The 18,302-nt window shown below is 43.3% G+C and overlaps 3 protein-coding genes across 4 annotated transcripts; all 3 read right to left on the bottom strand.

Moving 5' to 3' along the window:
* Window positions 1-4,178: 4,178 nt before the first annotated feature.
* Window positions 4,179-5,490, bottom strand: LOC122616959 (histone-lysine N-methyltransferase SETMAR-like). The gene is made up of 2 exons (XM_043792555.1): window positions 4,579-5,490; window positions 4,179-4,263 (listed from the first exon to the last, which is right to left on the bottom strand). The coding sequence occupies exons 1-2, from the start codon at window positions 5,421-5,423 to the stop codon at window positions 4,179-4,181; spliced, it is 930 nt and encodes a 309-aa protein (XP_043648490.1). The 5' UTR covers window positions 5,424-5,490.
* A 1,694-nt stretch (window positions 5,491-7,184) lies between these two features.
* LOC122616152 (putative ATP-dependent RNA helicase BoYb) lies at window positions 7,185-10,749 on the bottom strand. Of its 2 annotated transcripts, XM_043791484.1 has the most exons (2): window positions 10,129-10,749; window positions 7,185-9,927 (listed from the first exon to the last, which is right to left on the bottom strand). In XM_043791484.1, the coding sequence occupies exons 1-2, from the start codon at window positions 10,654-10,656 to the stop codon at window positions 7,378-7,380; spliced, it is 3,078 nt and encodes a 1,025-aa protein (XP_043647419.1). In that variant the 5' UTR covers window positions 10,657-10,749; the 3' UTR covers window positions 7,185-7,377. The 2 variants fall into 2 exon arrangements, with proteins under 2 accessions (XP_043647419.1, XP_043647418.1); XM_043791483.1 differs by having other exon boundaries at window positions 7,185-10,749.
* Window positions 10,750-12,580: 1,831 nt separating this feature from the next.
* LOC122616956 lies at window positions 12,581-17,319 on the bottom strand. The gene is made up of 2 exons (XM_043792553.1): window positions 17,206-17,319; window positions 12,581-13,438 (listed from the first exon to the last, which is right to left on the bottom strand). Exons 1-2 carry the CDS (start codon window positions 17,317-17,319, stop codon window positions 12,752-12,754), a joined length of 801 nt encoding a protein of 266 aa, XP_043648488.1. The 3' UTR covers window positions 12,581-12,751.
* Window positions 17,320-18,302: the final 983 nt, after the last annotated feature.

Genomic DNA, 18,302 nt, shown 5'->3' with positions numbered 1-18,302 from the left:
ACTTTTCACTTGTCACCTCTCACTTGGCCGTTCGTTTGCTTGGCAGCTTCCTTGCGGAGAGTGCGCCGATGCTCTCCTCGTTGATTTTCACAACTGCACGGCAAACCAACTTAGTTTTCTTGCAAATTGGCGCAGCAGCACAAAGAGAGCCGGCTAGAGAGAGAAAGTGAGCGAATAGCGCTTTTCTTTTCTCCTCCGCGCCAGAGAGAGAGAAAGAGAACGGAGGATGCTATTGTTGTTGTTGCTGTGCCGCCTACGCTGATGTAAACAATCGGAGGCTGTCAATCCAATGCTTAATTACACTACACAACATAAGAAATTGGCATAGCGAGGGTCCACAAAAAGTTGAGTAAATATTGTAATTATTGTAATATGAAAACCACAGATAGCGCTATAGATAGTTATAGGAAAGCCTAAAAGTCGTTTTCTTAAGATCAACTTAGTGCAGTAACTGATTCCATTAGGGGAAGGAAGAAGAAAAATATAATTCATTATTATAAAAAAAGGGATTATACATATATATTCTGTTCATCTTTTCTAAAATAAATAACTGATAGTGCTGTATAAATGAAATGTGTGCTTTAGTCACCGAATTTCTAATTTTGTAAAGCAGTGTTATTTTCGCTGCGGAAAGTATTTATCGCCCTTGCGGTTCCGTTTGTGGCAGTGGCACGTTATCGCCTCGCCGTGCCAAGTGAGTAATCCAAGAGTGATAGTACTAAGTGGCTTGTGAGCGGTATTTGCTTTCCACTAGCCGGATAAATAATGAACGGATTGCACCCAGGATTGGCAGCACCCGGCAGAGAGCGCTGCAGCCGCAGAGCAACAATTGAACGATGAGCGAAAACTGAAGCAACAGCTTGAAAATAAGAGTTCCCAGAGAGCAAGGGTTGAAGTTGAGTTTTGGTAGCAAGCTGAGAAGGCGAGGGCGGAGGCGGAGGCAAGGGGCACAGAGAGCGGACGCGGATTAACAATGGTAGCCACTCGCTCTGCTTGCTCGCCATCCCACATTCGGCATCTATCATCCCATTTGGCTGCTCTGCTGGTGCGGACATTTAACAATGCGAACAAATACAAACACAAGGGCTGCACACACATACGCACTGGCAAATATTCAATTTGCCACTGCTGCAATCAGCTTTATTGCCCGCTGTTGCTGCTGCTCTTGCCCTTGTTTACTTGTTGTTGTCTCCCGCTTGGTCATCTGAAAAATAAGCTTTAAGAACGCACTCGTATTTATCAATCGCACCAACACAGACACCGCGTTTTCGCTCTCTCTTTCCTTTTTGAGCAGAATACAGCACACCGCTCTGTCCGATTCTGATTCGACTTATCAGTATCAGTATGTGTTCTCGGCGCTGATGAATCTGCAATTGTGTCGAACGCGGTCCACAGCTTAAATTAAGTCCATTACTGCAATGTAATCCGTGGAACACAAATATTTTCGGACAGGAAACAGCATGTCACGGCCGTGAAAGATTGGGCTAAGTGATAGGATCAGTGGGAAGGGCGACTTCGACCAGGAAACATTATGGAAGTGGAATATAAGTAGAAATTGGAGAAAAAATTAATTAAATAAAAAAAAATTTAAAATTTGGGCGTGTTGGTTTTGGGCTGTTTGTGGTTGATGAAGTGGGCGTGGGAAAAAGCTTTTTGGCAAAGCGATAGAAATTCACAAGATTAGTAAAAAATGAAAAAATAAATTAAACGGTTTTCCTAGTCTCGGCGTGGCAGTTTTGGGCGGCAAAAAGTTTTTGGCAAATCGATAAATAATAAATAAATGAATAAATAAATAATAAATAAATGAATAAATAAATAAATAATAAACAAATTTAAAATATCTCAATATTTTTTAAAAGGGTGGGCGTGGCAGTTAGACACTTTTAGAGAAAGCGTGGAAAAAAGTTTTATTGTAAATCAATAGAAATTTACAAGACTAATACAAAAAAAATCAAAACATTTTTCAATAGTGTGGGCGTGGCAACATGCGCTGCGCTTATGTCTCTGGAAGCGGCATGCTTAATCTCAACGTTCTAGCTATTGTAGTTCCCGAGATCGAGGCCTTCACACGGACAGACGGACGGACAGACGGAGATTGTCAGTTCGATTCGGCTGTTGATCCTGATCACGAATATACATATGTACTTTATTAGGTCGGGAACGCTTCCTTGTGCTTGTTACATACTTTTAAAATGCCATTTTTATTTTCGTTTTTTTCAATTGTCAATTGACACCTCATTAGTTTAAATCCGATTCAAAATATCTTTCCAAAACAAGATTTTAGAGTCTTTTTTGTGGTTTTGTTTGTATTAAGTGGTTGTATTAAGCAGCTTTTTATAAGAAACTTTAGTTTCAACACTTTAAATAAACCAGCTTGTTTAGTAGCATAGCAGCCATTAAGTAATTTCCTACACATTTCTTGAAAATGCATTTTCAAATGCTAACTATGCTTTTTAAACGTGTATATTTGGCGTAAATTTATACAAAAAACTATAAACTGTGGCCAAAAAAAGGAGGACGGCCTCCCAATTTACATATGTATTTGGCATAGCGTCAATCGTATGCCTTACCAGTCCAGTGTAGATTAGCCGGAGCAAGTCGATGAAGATAATATTTTTAAATGGATTTTTAATGGAACCGAAAGGCAAACTAATAGCGATGGAAGTAGAAAATAAAAAGTCGGTGAGAAAATCTCAGAAAAAGTTGATAACCAACAAATTGTGACCCACTGGTTTCGGAATGCGACCTCCAGTTGTTCTCTAAGCACCCGGTGCCCCCGAAATGCTCTTATTAACGTATCGGCCTTTGAAGCCTTAAGTACTTCACTCTAATTTGCCTGTCTCGGCTTTAAATTGCTGTGCCCGAAACGCAACAAAATTTTAAGAAAATCCCTGACCGGCTGCTGGACGTTTTTTCCGAGGTCAGGTACAGCCTTAAATTTTAATATTTCATAAGTTTGCCTTTACATCTGGGTTTTTGTTTAATACTTTGTCTGCGCCTGTGTGCTCCTGGGGGTGCTGATTTTAGGCCAATCGCTGCTAATTTGAACTGCCAAAATAGCTTAAAATTTTCCACTAAAATAGTGCACAACCATAAAAGCAAAGCTCTTTTCCAGAGGGTATTTGTCGCAGCAGCTTGTCAGTATCAATTTGTAATCAGATGACATTACAAGAGAGAACGCTATAGTCGAGTTCCCCGACTATCTGATACCCGTTACACAGCTATTCGAAGTGCGAAGGAGAGTCTTCAGCACATACAGTTTTTGGCGGTTTTGTGGGCGTTAGAGTGGGCGTGGCAAAAAGTTTTTGGGCAAATCGATAGAAATTTACAAGACTAATACAAAAATAAAAAAATATCAAAACATTTTTCAAAAGTGTGGGCGTGGCAGCTTTGGGCGGTTTGTGGGCGTCAGAGAGGGCGTGGCAAAAAGTTTTTTGGTAAATCGTTAGAAACTTACAAGACTAATACAAAAACAAGAGAGAACGCTATAGTCGAGTTCCCCGACTATCTGATACCCGTTACTCAGCTAGTGAAAGTGCGGAGGAGTCTTCAGCACTGACAGTTTTTGGCGGTTTGTGGGCGCTAGAGTGGGCGTTGCAAAAAGTTTTTTGGCAAATCGATAGAAATTTAGAAGACTAATACAAAAATGAAAAAATATCAAAACATTTTTTAAAAGTGTGGGCGTAGCAGTTTTGGGCGGTTTGCGGGCGCTAGAGTGGGCGTGGCAAAAAGTTTTTTGGCAAATCGATAGAAATTTAGAAGACTAATACAAAAATGAAAAAATATCAAAACATTTTTCAAAAGTGTGGGCGTGGCAGTTTTGCGCGGTTTGTGGGCGTTAGAGTGGGCGTGGCAACATGAATCGGCAAACTTGCGCTGCGTCTATGTCCCTGGAGTCTGTATGCTTAATCTCAACTTTCTAGCTTGTGTAGTTCCTGAGATCTCGACGTTCATACGGACAGACGGACAGACGGACAGACGGACGGACAGACGGACATGGCCAGATCGACTCGGCTACTGATCCTGATCAAGAATATATATACTTTATATGGTCGGAAACACTTCCTTCTGCCTGTTACATACTTTTCAACGAATCTAGTATACCCTTTTACTCTACGAGTAACGGGTATAAAAAGGGAGAACGCTATAGTCGAGATCTACGATTATATGATACTCAGCTAGTGGAAGTGCGAAGGAGAAAGTTCCACACCGACAGTTTTTTGCGGTTTGTGGGTTGTAGCGTGGGCGTGGCACAAAGTTATTCTGCAAATTGATAGAAATTTACAATACCAATAAAAAAATTCAATACGAGGGTCGTTTGATAAGTCCGTGACTTTTTGAATAAAATATATTTTTTTCGTCAAAGAAGCGTTTTATTTCTCAACATAATCTCCTTTTAGCTCTATACATTTAGTCCAGCGTTTTTCCAATTTTTTTATTCCTTCCAAATAATAGGTTTTCTCAAGGCCCTCAAAATAGTCGTTTGTTTCTGTGATGACCTCTTCATTTGCCCCGAATCTCTTACCGCCGAGCCATTTCTTCATGTTTGGAAACAAAAAATAGTCACAGGGGGCTAAATCTGGAGAATATGCTGGATGGGGTAGCAGTTCGTAGCCCAATTTATGAAATTTTGCCATGCTGACTACACACGTGTGCACCCGTGCATTGTCCTGATGGAACAGCACTTTTTTTTTCGCCAAATGCGGTCGTTTCTGCTTCAAATCAATATCGAATCTGTCCAAAAGCTCTGAATAATATTCGCCGGTGATCGTTTTACCCTTTTCAAGGTAATCGATGTGAATGATACCTTGTGCATCCCAAAAAACTGTGGCCATGACCTTGTTGGCCGACAGACCCACCTTGGCCTTCTTTGGTGCACGTTCACCCGGAGAAACCCACTGTCTTGATTGTTCTTTGGTCTCTGGTGTGGTGTGGTGGATCCATGTTTCGTCTACGGTAACGAAACGGCGCAAAAATTCGTTTGGATTGCGGTTGAACATCGCCAAACACTCCTTTGAAATGGTCACACGGTTGCGCTTATGGTCGTGTGTGAGCAATCGCGGCACCCATCGCGCGGAAAGCTTTTTCATGTCCAAATATTCATGTAAAATGTGATGTACCCGTTCAGTTGAGATGCCTACAGCCTCAGCTACCTCACGCACTTTCATTCTCCGATCATCCAATATCATTCCATGGATTTTGTCGACGATTTCTGGCATGACGACCTCTTTTGGGCGACCTGAACGTTCGGCATCACTTGTACTGGTACGACCACAACGGAACTCAGTAAACCATTTCTTAACCATTGAAATTGATGGAGCAGAGTCCCCATAATATTTATCAAGTCTTTCCTTGGTTTCGGTGATGGATTTTTTACGCAAAAAATAATGCTTAATTAGCACACGAAATTCACTTTTTTCCATTTTCGTTAAAATTCACGAGATCGTCTGCTTTCAATGCCTATAAAACGCAAACCAAAAAACGCAGCTTTCTCAAAATTTTACAGTCAGCTGTTAATCGATAACTGCTGACAGGAGCAGTGTTGTATTTAGAGCAGGTGCGCGGCAAATACAAAAAGTCACGGACTTATCAAACGACCCTCGTATATCAAAACATTTTTCAACAGTATGGGCGTGGCAGCTTTGGGCAACATGAGTCAACAAACTTGCACTGCGTGTTTGCCTCTAGAACCTGTATGCCTAATCTCAACCTTCTAGCTTTTACAGTTCCTGAGATCTCGGCGTTCATACGGACAGACGGACAGACGGACAGACGGACATGGCCAGATCGATTCGGCTACTGATCCTGATCAGGAATATATATATGTACTTTATATGGTCGGAAACGCTTATTTCTGCATGTTACATACTTTTCAACGAATCTAGTATACCCTTTTACTCTACGAGTAACGGGTATAAATATGTATACTTTCATGACAACACAATTTTTTGCATTGGACTAAATAAATACACTACTGATTTAACACACTTCACCAAATATAACAAGAGAGAACGCTATAGTCGAGGTCCCCGACTATCTGATACCCGTTACTCAGCTAGTGTAAGTGCGAAGGAGAGTCTTCAACAGTGACAGTTTTTGGCGGTTTGTGGGCGTTAGAGTGGGCGTGGCAAAAAGTTTTTTGGCAAATCGATAGAAATTTACAAGTCGAATACAAAAATGAAAAAATATTAAAACATTTTTCAAAAGTGTGAGCGTGGCAGCTTTATGCGGTTTGTGGGCGTGGCAACATGAATCAACAAACTTGCGCTGCGTCTATGTCTCTGGAGTCTGTATGTTTAATCTAATTTTTTTAGCTTTTGTAGATCCTGAGATCTCGACGTTCATACGGACGGACAGACAGATGGACAGACAGACGGACAGACAGACGGACAGACAGACGGACGGACAGACGGACATGGCCAGATCGACTCGGCTATTGATCCTGATCAAGAATATATATACTTTATACGGTCGGAAACGCTTCCTTCTGCCTGTTACATACTTTTCAATGAATCTAATATACCCTTTTACTCTACGAGTAACGGGTATAAAAATGTATGTGTTGGGCGGTTTATAGGCGGTAGAGGCGTGGACATAATATAAAAGCTAAACATCTTCTATCTCGAAAATATATAAAAAAAATTAATATATATGTATATTGAAAATAAATAAATAGCAAAGAGAAGGAAAATGTAATCTTCAAATTAAGTCTTTAAAATTAAATTTTGCACTTTGCTTTAAACATATTATATACAATATACATACATATTATATGTACAATTTACACATCCGCATCAAAAAGCATAATTTTGAAAAGTTCACCAAAACGTTGTTTTAAGAATATCTTTGGAAACATATTATTTTACCAAATGATGTGACATGTGCCAATCAATGAGTTAATTTTTGTAACTTTGGTGTATATCTCATTACGCATTCGTAAAAATCGGATAAGCAGAGGAGTTATTCCTTTCTTCCTGTATATACTATATATAGATAAGTCCTGGAGTGGTTCATCGCTTAGCGCACTGCGTCCATTATAGAGCAATAGAGGAATTACCTTTGGCAAGCTATATACCCGTAAAATTTTAATTAAGGTAAGGTAGCTAAACTGCGTTTAGAGAACAAAATTCACGTTGGGAGTTTTTGCACCATTTATTATACCAGTTCTTAAAGCGGAGTGAAAATTACAACGGTTTTTTTCATGCTTTATTCTTAGGCAACCAAAAAGTTATTCAGGTTTTAATATAAAACTCAAATTTGTTATGTACCTTACTTTAAGTTTTTTATATTATTCATGATTTTTAACTTTCTCTTTTACCGCAAGAAGAACCGTAAAAAGAACAATGGTTCTAAATGTCCTTCTCATTTAGTTTTTGATTATGAGTCCCATATTTTATGGCAGTCTGGACGCTCAATTCCTTCCATATTCCTTTCTTCGTCCTCACTGGCATCGCCCTGAGCCTCAAAATTTTGCTTCACATAATCCATATTCTCCAGGAAACTAACCAATCGGCTTTGTGTCTCCAGGCGGTGGTGATCAACTTTATCGAACATATCGTGATTGGGCTTGAGAAATCGATACTGGCCAAATGCCAAAGGATCGATAAGGGCCAGCACCTTCGTTACACTTATGTACACGGTCCGTCCGCGGATGTGGTGACTTATTGTGCTGTATGGAAATCTGAGGGTCATAATAAACTGTAGTACTATATCTGAGGACTTGGAGATGGCTCTGAAGAGCAACTGTGCTTTGAGCAATTGCGCCTGGTATTCTTGGTCATCTTCTGGAAGAAACACCTGTAACTCTAAGGTTGCCATGGTCTGATAGTAGGTCACGGTCGGACGCACTACATTATGAGGTGGTAGAAGTAATGGAATCTTCTCATGGGTATGGTCAGGCGATAGCAAAGTCAATGGTGTAGCATCCTTGGCTGTTTTCGGCTTGTGATTATTTGTAAAGGCACCGTTCATCACAATGTTAAGGAATTCAACTGCATCGCTGACCACATGGTCAGAATTCTGACACGGTTTGCCCCTATCTTCTATCTGCAGAGAGGCGCATTTCATGATACACTCGTGCAGCTGAGCAAATTCGTCTTCATTGTGTTGAGGCTTGTCAGATTCGTTGGATTGGTGTGGTGCGTTCAAGGTTTTAGATCTTTCTTGCCGTTCCTGATGCAGCTCGTTCTCCTTGCCTGACTCGTGAGCTATATTGGCCAGTTTCAGACACCTTCCGCTTAAGCCGGGCTGGCTGTGCAGCTTGCCTGGTTGATCGGTCATCGCATCCTTAATTTCTTCGTTTGGTTTGCTATTCGCTCTTTCCTTGAAGCTCTGAACGTTCTTATATATTTTTTTATTTAATAACACCTCCACAAAAAATTCCCGAATCCTTTCGGCAGCATGCTCACATTGTTTGGCCAAGGTGGTTTCAACAAGACACCGTACTAGGCTTAGATGCCGCACATGAGCCTTAAATTGATCAGCATACACCATAGCCACCAGATCCTTGACAAACAAAGTTCCTGCGGCGACGAAATTTATTTTGGTCTGGAGGAAGTAATCCTTTGGTAATTGGGTAAGAATGTACTTTACATTGCGACAGTCTTCTTCACTCCAGCTGTGCTCTCCAGAATAAGGCACCCAGCCGTAAAGCCGCAGATCGCAGGCCAACGGCGCCATTTGCTGCAACGTCTCCGGACACTCAAACAGTTTTCCACAATTGGTAGAGAAGATCCGCGTGTCAACATCTAGGGCCTGGAGTTCAACCGTCAAATCGGATTGAACTATATTAGGGTTTTTTATAGTCGGCACTTTTAGAACGCGAACCCGCTCTTTTGTCAATGTGGTGTGGTACATACAAATTGTTCCGACAACAGGTGGCCAGTAGCGTCGGGGCTCCTTGCTCTGCATCAGCTGCATACCGAATTCCTGCACAGCCGAGTATTCCATCATCTGCCAGGTGCCTTTGATCGGTAGGTGTTCAAGTAGGCGAACGCAATAATGTGTCGGCGAGTAAACCTTAACCAGCTGAACTTTAAGATCTCCAGACGCAGGCAAATAGTCAGGCCTCCTGTCCAAATGGGATTGGTAATGACGGCTCTCGCAAACAGGATCGTAGCATTTGCCCAGGAGTAAGATTTGGTCGCACAACGCATGCTGGTCGTTCCTGGCTTCGCTCAACTCCTGCCGTATCCGTTTGGCCACCTCAACCAAGTAGTAGTCCACTTTTTGGTGCAGCTGAAGAAAGTCTACGAGACGCGGCAGTTGACGGTGATTGTTATTGTCAAGAAGCACCAGAGAATTCAGTGGCATCTTCACAATGTTTGCTGTGGAATCCCCGATATTGCGCAGATTGTCGGATATTTTAAGGTGCCTTAATTTAAACTTGCTCCACGACTGACTCATACCGTGATGGATTAGGGTGTGCGCATCTCGGATGTCCAGCTCCGGACAGTTGTCTGTGCACAGCAGGATAACACCGTGGCTTCTTTTTTGCCAGTCATTGACTTGCTCCAGAACCACCAGGTCTGAAGTCTGGTAGTAAGGCAGACAGCTGTAGTTTCGATCTTCCAGAGCTGCCACAAGGCACTGCATGTCACTGTCATCGCTGCAAAAAATAACCGTACGGTACTCCTCGGGAGAACACTGCTGCAGCATTTGGACCACTGCGTTAGCTTTAGCTTCTGACTGGATTATGGAGATCCGTATACGTGTTCCGCCGTAAACGGCCGCCTCCAGTATATCGCCGAACACAATAGCCGGCTTATCGTTGACCGCTCTTAGTTTAGACATCAGCGTGGGACAATATGACTTTGAAACCATTACTACTTGGGGAGAGTGTGACAGGGGGAGGATCTCCTGCACCACCTTCTGGGCGTTCTGTAGCTGCTCCTTGGACATCAGGTCCACGTCGTCGTACACTAGGAACTGCAGGCAGGGGAATCGCATTAGTTCAGGTGCCTCTTGCCAAAACCATACCAGCTGAGCAGGAGTGGCCACCAGGCAACCAACTCCGTTCAAAAGCTTCAGAAAGAACTGGGAACCTTTCGTGGAGGAAACATTGAGGGTCAATGTAAGCCAGTTTTTTTTTTGCGCCTTGCGCAGCAGGGCTTGACACAAGGCGCTCACCTGGTGAACGCGACGCAGATCAGGCACAAGGACCAAGGCTATGGGCCCATACTGATCCGTTTGCCAGCACTCGTGCTCCACATCCTTTCGCTGGCATGTGCATTCCATTAGGGTGCTGGATACGGCATGGCAAACAGATGGTACATAAGCCAAAGTGCGACCACTGCCCGGAGCGCCCACAATCATCGCCCCGTGCCCGGATCCGCCGGCCAAGTGTGGCCATGTGTAGCTCTGCAGTCGGAGCAACCGGTTTAGGCCCAAATTCCTCATCGTTTCCAGGATGTGCGGCAGCAGAAAAACCTCCGCAAATCGACGAGCCGGACGCAGCACGCAGTTTGCATGGACCACCGCATACTCGGAGCAGTTAGTGGCCACCAGAGGCCGGACGGCATCCTGGGTGCAATACGAGTCGCCAACCTCGTAGTCTGAGCCTCTGCTGCTCGAAGAAGTGCTGACGGTGATCCTCTGCCAGGTCTTTTCAAGGTTCTCCATTATGTTGGTCAGCTTTTCATCGCTGATTTTCATCATCTTTTCTTGCAATGGAATATTACAGAAAATATGATTACACTTTCTGGAGTTCTCGAAAATATATTACAGAAAATATGATTGCTCTTTCTGGAGTTCTTGAAAAGCATGTAATCAGCTGGAATTCGACAATTTATCGATAAGCTTTCGATCGGCAAGTTTTTCATCGGCTGCAGTAAATCAGTGTGCTTGCATTAGTGAACTGTTACTATTTAAAGTTATGTAAATTTCCTTATTTAAATTTGAACGGGAAAACCTGATAGCTCTTGTCGATAACAGGAATTTTCCGACTTTGAATATTTTTTCCCCTTTCGCATAATCCACGTATCAAAGAGCCTTTCGATACCAGATGCAATACATCTAAAACATCAGGATTGATTTGCGCCTTGAATTTTGCAACGAAGTGAAGGGTAATTTGCTACCATATATAGTATTTTCATATATTCTTGATTGGTTTCGACACAAAGTAGTTGTTTTAAAGCTATCTGCATACATCTGCGCCAAATTCTTCTTTTAGTATGTAGCGTCCAGAATCGGATCACCTTATCAATACAGCTGCCATAAGAAGAGTGAAAAAAGAAAATGTATGCAAAATGAATTAAAAACAAGAGAGAAGGCTATAGTCGAGTTCCCCGACTATCTGGTACCCGTTACTAGTTTTAATTTGTTTTGGATTTCTAGTGCAATACATTTGATATATGCAGATACATAATATTATTGTACACATTGTAATACCTTGTATTACTCATCGGCATGTTTTAAATTTATTGCACTTAATATAATAGAATAATAGAAGTCGAACTATGGTCCGACATATTTTTAAGGTGTACTGCACTTAAGGTTTAAAAAAAGCTATAGCTTATATCAAATAATATATATGTATGTATTACTAATAAATACCATTTAACCATTGTCGAATTTTTTAAGCATATGGGCACCAGACAGCTTTGAGCGCCGGAAAAGCTCCCTATTACCAGTCACCTACTTTACAAAGAACATCTAGAAGTAACGTATATGAAAATCAGGGTGTTACGGAAACCTACGATAGCTTTGAAGGCGGTTGCTTAAAACCAAGCAAGCAGTGTGTTGATATCATAAAACCCGTAAAGTTTTCTCAATTTTTAATTGGTTTTAAATAGGGTACTTGATTTAAAAAACTTTTTCTTTGGCATAATTCACAGATGCTGAACCTAATTTTATTACTTAAAAAATGGATACTACCCGAAAAAAGGTTTTGAATGTTTTTAAATGTTTCTTTCCAACAATACCCTGGGAAGCTCATCGATCCCTTACTGCACCTAAACTCGTTGATACATTTTGGCCAGGTCCAGCTAGAAAAAGTCAAGCGCTCAATTACGAAACTTTGTGTTTGGAGCACAAAAATTGTTTTATTTACTCTTTTGCAGCTGTATTCGGTCCTTCCCTGGCTCTGGACCACCAGCCAAGAACCAAGAACCAAGCACCTAATATCAGGAGCAACGACTAGAACCGCTACAATATTGTAATTTGGCTGGCAGTCTGCAAAGCCAACCAAAGAAAACAGAAAAGTCAGAGAAAAATCAACTTTGTGCAAATAAATGCAAAATAATATTACGAAAAGTTGACCGTAAAAAGATGCCGGCCCAGTCGAGCAAGGGATGAGAAGTCGTTGCACTCAAAGTGCCTGCGCTTCGGCCACTTAATTTGAAAATAGAATTTTTCCCTCTTGGCGAGGGCCAAACGTTTTTCCGCTTGCGTTTTGCCTATTACTTGGCCATTGATTTCAATTCAATTTCGCCCATCGGCTTTAGCTTCTAGTCGACCCTTTTTTTCCCATACGAATATCATTATTTAGCGTGCAATTTGGAGAGTATGTTACTTTCGATCCCATTCTCGTGGGGCTCTAAGCTGGCGGCTCGTAAGGAAATATGTTAGAGGACTCCACTGATTTATTGTGAATAAATTTTATTATTCCATATGCTGGGACAACTGAGTGAATAAGTATTAGGAAGGGCAAAAAAGAGAAGTCAATCGAATGGCCGAGGCCCGTCCAACTCTACTTCTTAAATATACTTTCAGGATCAATTTGGTTCAATTTGCCTATGTTCGAATCAGAGGCCTAGTGGCGGTAGCGGGAACGCAGACGGCGCACAGTCTTGTAGCGGTAGCCGTCCTTGGCCAGCTCAGTGCCCTCCACAGCGGCCTTTGGCTCAGCCTCAGCAGCAGCGGGGGCGGCATCGGCGGCCTCGACGGGGGGCAGGTACTCTCCGTTAGGGGCGGACTCGGCGGCAACCCCTTCGGCGACAGCCTCCCGGCGGTGGCGACGGAATTTGAGCCGGCGCACTGTCTTGTACTTGTAGCCATCATCACCCAGAACGGTTTTCAGCTCGGGAGCGAGCTCAACCTGCACGGGTGGCAGGTACTCGCTGCTGGGCTCAGCGATTTCGGAGACGTCGCGGCGGTGACGAGCACGGAACTTAAGCTTGCGCACGGTCTTGTAGCGGTAACCGTCGTCGGCAACCTTGGTGTCCCCAATGGCAGCGGCATCTACGGGGGGCAGGTACTCCTGGCTAGGTGCGTTTTCCACGGGAGGAAGGTACTCCTGGTTAGGTACCTCGCGGCGGTGCCGCAGCCTAAGTCGGCGAACGATCCTGTACTTATATCCGTTCTCCGAGAGCTGGGCGGCCTCCGGCTCGCCGACGGGGGGCAGGTACTCGGAGGAAGGCTCCAGTGCGGCAAGGGGATCTGCGGACTGGGCGGCCGCAAAGCTCACTAGGCAGATGGTAAGGACGGCGTTGAAGAATTTCTGTTAAAAATGCAATGTAAAAATGTATACGACAAATGTAAATAAAGACTTTAAAATTCACAAAATTTACGATAACTCATTTGAAAGTTAAGGAATAGTTTAATACATATCTCCACTAAATATTTATGGACGAAATATTTCAGGACGAAATGAAGCTCACCATTCTGAAGCTATAGTTCTATAGTTAATTATATAACTATTCGAACTGACTGAAGATGTTGCTGTGTCGTTAGTATTGAACCCAATGATGTTTTGCTCCAATTCGGCCGCGTCTTTATAGCCGGGCCCTGGCAGGCTTGCTGGAATAAAGTTTTCATTACCAGACTCTGTGGTACGTTAAACTCTGTCGAGATGAAATTATAGCCTCCGAGTCGAGTGCTCATCAAAACCAACAACAAACTCTATTAACCACTTAGGCGATGACAGGGACTCTGGTCTTCGGTTGCCAAATTTGTCCATCCGCATTCGACCACGCACTTCAGCACAATTATTTTTGGATCTGGTTTACGAAGTGAAGTGTCCATTCGTGCGTCGGCGATGACCCGTAAGTGCTCGATGGAGATAATGTGGAAGAGCATTGCAATAAGCAAGAACGGGTCTATGTATAAACGTTTCACCGGTCTTCTGCATAAGATCACAAGCTGCCACCAGCAGACCACTCCACACGCCAGCCACTCCACAAGTTCTACGCCAGTTTACAAGAGAATTTCAACAAAGCTCTTGAAAGCTGACCTTGAACACGATTGGCAAATTCGTTTCCCGATTACCTCAGAGTCTCTTCAGGTAAAATCACCGATAGCTTGCTCGGACAAACATTCGTGTGCTTATTATAGTTTTAAATAGTGACAGAAACTTTTTAAACGCGCTTTAACGGTCGCAAACTGCTGCATATCACTCCACAATGTCAATTTTGGTGCTCCCCACATGAACAACTCCCTGCCTAGGGCACTCCATCTATCGGGCACAACGCGATAAGCCATATGATTTCGAATGGAACTCGACAAACACAGACAACAGGCAAATAAAAATGATGACAGCGACAATCGGCAGTAACAATAATGTGCAATTCTGCGTACAATTATGCATTGTCCAGTTGTCGGCCGCATCCAAATTATTTGATTGCTGGAAAAAGTGTTGCTGCAACTGGTTTTTAATTTGAATCAAGAACGTGGCGGTGTCCTCAACTCTTTGGACACTAAAACAGTTTATTTAGGTTTTTTGATATAAGAAACCTGCATTGACGTAGGCGTTACTAAAATGAGTTTCCTAACCTCATAAAGAAGCTTGTGTCCCCTCGGGTCCGTGTGCATTGCAAGCCATAAAACATCGAGCACCGCCTTTTTCGAAGATATACGGAGCCGTCGATTCCTGCCCATCGCATTACCTGCCCGTGCGTAGGCCTGTTCACCGTTGCAGCCGGCAATCTGCTGAAGTGAAAGGGCTTAATGCACTTAAAGGGCTCAAGTGTGTACTCGCCTTGCTATTGACATCGCCGACATGGCTATGATAATGTGTCATTATATTAAAAGCTTTGCAAACACGCCCCCTACCGGCCACGGGTTGCGCTACCCCTGGTTCTCCGCCTAGTCACGCCCACTTATCACACATCGCCGCCCAACGCCCACCACCCCCGGCCGACTGAACCACCAAAGAGCCGCCTGGGCTGAAAATTTCATTAGCGATATACATACTTTGTGGTTGTGCTGAGCTCTGCTGTGCTTGCTTGTAAAACTAGGATGCCATTGGGAATTGGCCGCAGGTTTATGCGCCTCCTTGAAATACAGCCAACAAAGTAGGCAATTAATTTGTTAATTGGCGTGAATACTGTTAGTCAAATTGATGGCAGTTGACGAACGGGTATGGGGCCAAGCTGCAGAACGATCCATTTCCGGAGCAAATTGAGTTTTCGCACTGTGTCCCATGCAGCGGACTAATTTGGACAGTTGAGTGGATTTGACTTTGGGACAGTCAAAGGCAACATTGTGTGAACTGAGTGGCGTTCTGATTCAGGGCCAAAGATGTGAAATTTGATTTCCATTAGGTGCCGTCGTCAGGCCTCTGGGAGCATATCCATCCCCAGATTTATCTAAAGCTGCTTTACGACCCATTTATATAACCCTTTTAAAAGATCCATTATTTTCCGTGTTGTAAGCGAACCCGCTCACCTTTTTTTGGGGCTGGGTATTTGCAATCGAAATTTTATGCATACTTTGTGGCCCAATGGGACGCGTATTGTTTTTATGCTCTCCACATGTCGATGATATTTTTGTCATTGTCCAAAAGGCCATTTAAAGAGCGTTTGATCTTTTCTTTACGGCCATCAAAAAACACAAAGTCCAGCACCTGCCCCACCCACCAAGCGCCTCACTCCGATGATTTGATTTGCACAAAGGCCAAATGCGATTTCACGGCCATGTGGGCTGTCCACGTATCTGAAATAATCAAGAGGTGCGAGCCGTGCAACAGTGCGTATTATGAATTTGGTTAAACGGCTCGCTGTGTCGACGATTTGGGCGGGAACTAAAACGCGCTTTTACCGCAGCTTACGCGTTCACAGGAACGCAGCTCAAATTTTCGTTTATTTTGTCATCAGGCACCTACTATGCGTAAATTAATAGGGAACATGGTGGGTTTATTTAGTAGCGGGGCTCTATACCGATGACACACGTAAAAACCAATTAGTGTGAGCATCTGGAAAATGTTAATTGAAAATATTATATATGTACGCATTGCAGCCAGTCCGCTCGGATTATCATTATCCCTACTATTGCCAGAGTCCGAGCACGCGAGTTTCGAGCACTCGAGTTCATAAATGCCATGTCCTTGGATGTAGCACCTGTCATCGTGGTCGGTCTACCCACATACGGAGTGTCATCATTACGACCTTGTTTCGCCCGCTTAGCATATGCTGAATATGGCCGCTTAATTCACAAATCCCCAGCTGGCCACCGCCCTCCGCCCATTTCGACCACTCGGCAGCCGTTTTTTGCACTGATGCCCCGGGCGGTGTCAAACAATATTTATATACTAGTTGCCTGCGCTTTTAAATTCGCATAATGCGCGGATTATTTTCTTAATTGATGTCGATCGCCTATTATGTGCACAAGCCCCAGCTGCCAGCAATCGGCCAATGAATGCAAAATTTAAATTTTAAAAGAGCGCCCGCGCTGGGTCTGTGGAAAATTTTTCGCGCTAGAAGTTAATTTGATTTTGTTGACCGCATGTACATTGTGAACTATTTGACTTTGACAAAATTGCGGATTCAAATTGCATTGGACAGAATGAGCACCCTGGCGGATGGTGGGCAGCGAATGGAGTAACCAGAATCATTAGCAATTTCGGTTTTTATTCTGTATTGCAAATTGAAAATTTGTGTTAATTGGTCTGTTGAGTGCAGAAGATAGAACAAACAAGGAATAGGCTCATTTTGGTTTCCAGCTTACCGATACAATTGAAACAAAAGTTCCCAATGGGCAAAAAGAAAATGAGCCCAGTTTCTGCCATAAATGGCCATCTAAAGGGCTTCTCTAATTAAAAACCAATGAATAATTGCAAGCCTTCAGAGCTCCTATCCCAAATCGCTCTATTAGGCGATAGGTTCATGAGAAATGCATGGAACTCAATATCCGGTCGACTCCAGCGGCCTGCCTCCGCGACTTGACTCCCTTCCTGCTACACATTACAGGATTAAGCACTTAGCAACAATTTTACGCACGCATTTTAAATGAATTATGCATTATTTATAAATAAATAAAATGCTCACGCACCGAAAACTTTGCCCATGATGTGCAGTCCACTCCCCCGGCTCTCTGCACCGGAACCCATAGGGCCATTCCCGAGGATGCTAGGAATGTTGGTGTTGAAAGCCGCAGGACGAACATGTTGCGCTTAAAATTCTTTGCTAATTTTCGCTAATATTTACCAGGTGCAACGATGCCGAGGGGAATTCTCTGCCCCGCGTCCCTTTGGCTGCTGGTTGTTTGTTGTGCTGTTGCCGTCTCTGGTCGTTCGGTTCGTTTCGGATTGTCTGCCTGTCGGACATAACAAATATTTAAACGTATTTAATTAAAACTCACAAATGAAACCACAAACGTAGAGTGCGCGCAATAAGCGCCTAAAATGGCTGCATCTCCGCCCCCTCGTCCCGTACCATTCAAACTATGGACAGTGCCCATTTAAGGCATTTATTGTTTATTTATCTACCTTTCGCTGCATCGCAACGGATACTTTTAGGCCGACATTTTATTTGATCCCCAGTGCAGCGCAAATTGCATTGCATACTGGGAGGGCTAGCGGCAGAGCGGTTTCGGCGAATGTGAATCGATAAAATAACAATTGCATCCGCAAAGCCGGCAGAATATGGCCATTTAATACCGCCATCCACTCGATCTGACAGAAATTTCAGCTACACGACAGCATTTACACCCGTCAGATACGAATCATCCATGTAAAGAGGGCCACTTTCTGATAAATACACAATGTTTACACTCTGGTTCACTCTTTGGTGCGTAGAACCGCGCTCCATACAGCGATCTGATCGTATCAAACTGGGCCTTAAAGCATACCTAAAGGCGATTTCTGGCTTGCTAGCCCGAAAAATAGCAGCGTGTGAAAAATTGCATTTTTCCGCATATGTGCGCAGCAAAGACACAAAAGTCAAATTACTCTCCTCTCGGCAATATCCTTTTTTTTCTGTACGCCAGCCATTCTCTGCCACGTAAGCATTTGATATGCTTTTAAAGTGCATAAATTAGTACTGGGAAGAGATTGAAATAGAAGGGGTTAAGGCGAAATCCGGGCAAAACAATTGTATTTTCTCAGTGGACGCCTTTGTGGACCATCCGGCGATGGCAATCCTCCATTT

The sequence above is a fragment of the Drosophila teissieri genome, chromosome 3L (genome assembly GCF_016746235.2).
Source record: "Drosophila teissieri strain GT53w chromosome 3L, Prin_Dtei_1.1, whole genome shotgun sequence".
Classification (NCBI taxonomy): Eukaryota; Metazoa; Arthropoda; class Insecta; order Diptera; family Drosophilidae; genus Drosophila; species Drosophila teissieri.
This window is presented reverse-complemented; position numbering and strand designations above follow the sequence as displayed.